Here is a 1,344-nt window from a genome sequence, read left to right as displayed (position 1 = left end):
TAAGCAATCGTTACTACGATACTTTAAAGTAAGTTAACAACATAGCACATCGCTACAGACTTAGTCCGCTAATTCTCGCCTCCTTTGACGAAAGAAAATAATTTGGACAAAACCAAATGCGCCTAATTCAAGGTGCAAACTCGGCGACATCTGTCTTTTCAACACGCTCCCTTTCAGAAATACCGTTTTTTTAGATGAACTGCACATAATTGCCCATTCTCGCGTTTTATTTTCTAGCTTAGTGACGCACGACGCGCATTTATTCAGTCTGGGCTATGGGCAATTTCTTTCATCCGAGAAAAATTTGCAGCCAGTTTTCAGATTCATAATTATGAAAACGTTTTATCATACAAGGCGTTTCCTAATAATCAATCTGACCAAAGGACAAACGAGATGGTAACGCAATTCCTACGCCCAGTCTCAAGAAGTTGCTTCTTGATACGCACGTCGCAGTCAGATTATGAAAAGCATTTACAACCACAAGTCCAGTCAAGCAGCATCGGTTTTGCAACGATTTAAATTCAATAAGCGATAGGATCGATTAACGTTCGTTAAGCAAAGTGAAGTTATTCGCGTATGCACTCAGAAAGTGCGGACATTGACTCTCATTTACAATATCCCGCTAGCTTGTCCGCAAGTTCCTGTGCAGCCGTCGCTTGACTTTTGGACCATTCTGCTAATGTTTTCGCTGCCTCGGCTCGGGCGCGTGCACTCTCTGCTTGAGCTCGTGCTGCCTCAACCAAGGCTTGAGCAGCCTCGGCTTGTGCGTGAACAGCCTTCGCTTCAGCTTCAGCTGCCTCTGCTTGAGCCTTAGACGTGTATGCTAGAGTTCGGGCTGATTCTGCAAGCCCAACAGTGCTCAATGGAATCGTCATCTCCGTTTCTGATTGCTTCAATGCTTCCAAATTCGAAAGTGGTGACTTCACCATTTAGCCTCAATGCCTCGTCCCCTAATGGAAGATGTGACACTTAAATAGTTCTTTAAGGTTAGTAAAGAGAATAGCCATAATGGTCGATAAAGCCATTCTAAAGCTCACTTCACTTGCCATCTACAGACATTCGCTTCTTTTAAACTTTTCGGACATCGATATCGATATACCGCAAACTTTTAGTAATGTATCTTGAAACGTCGTCTTAAAGTCATTCGAGATCAAGTACGTTATCATTAGCATCATCGACCCATGTCACGTCCTGGTACAAGCTCTGGTCCACATCCAGGCACAGGAGGTGGCATCACGTCTATTGGAGGGCTATCATCAGGTCGTCCCGGCACAGGGCAAGGTCTTAATCCAATCACGGGAGTCCGTCCGGGAACAGGACAACGAAGCATGCTCAGCTCAGCAT

The 1,344-nt window shown here is 44.7% G+C and overlaps 1 protein-coding gene across 1 annotated transcript; it reads right to left on the bottom strand.

The window, feature by feature from the left end:
- Window positions 1-605: 605 nt before the first annotated feature.
- On the bottom strand, window positions 606-929 carry PHALS_11700 (uncharacterized protein; the record flags this gene model as incomplete). The annotated part of the gene is made up of 1 exon (XM_024727108.1): window positions 606-929. One exon carries the CDS (start codon window positions 927-929, stop codon window positions 606-608), a length of 324 nt encoding a protein of 107 aa, XP_024577718.1.
- Between the last annotated feature and the right edge of the window lie 415 nt (window positions 930-1,344).

Source organism: Plasmopara halstedii (genome assembly GCF_900000015.1).
Source record: "Plasmopara halstedii genome assembly, contig: Scaffold_555, whole genome shotgun sequence".
In the NCBI taxonomy this organism is placed as follows: domain Eukaryota; phylum Oomycota; class Peronosporomycetes; order Peronosporales; family Peronosporaceae; genus Plasmopara; species Plasmopara halstedii.
The sequence above is the reverse complement of the archived record's forward strand: the minus strand, read 5'-3'. Positions and strand labels throughout refer to the sequence as shown.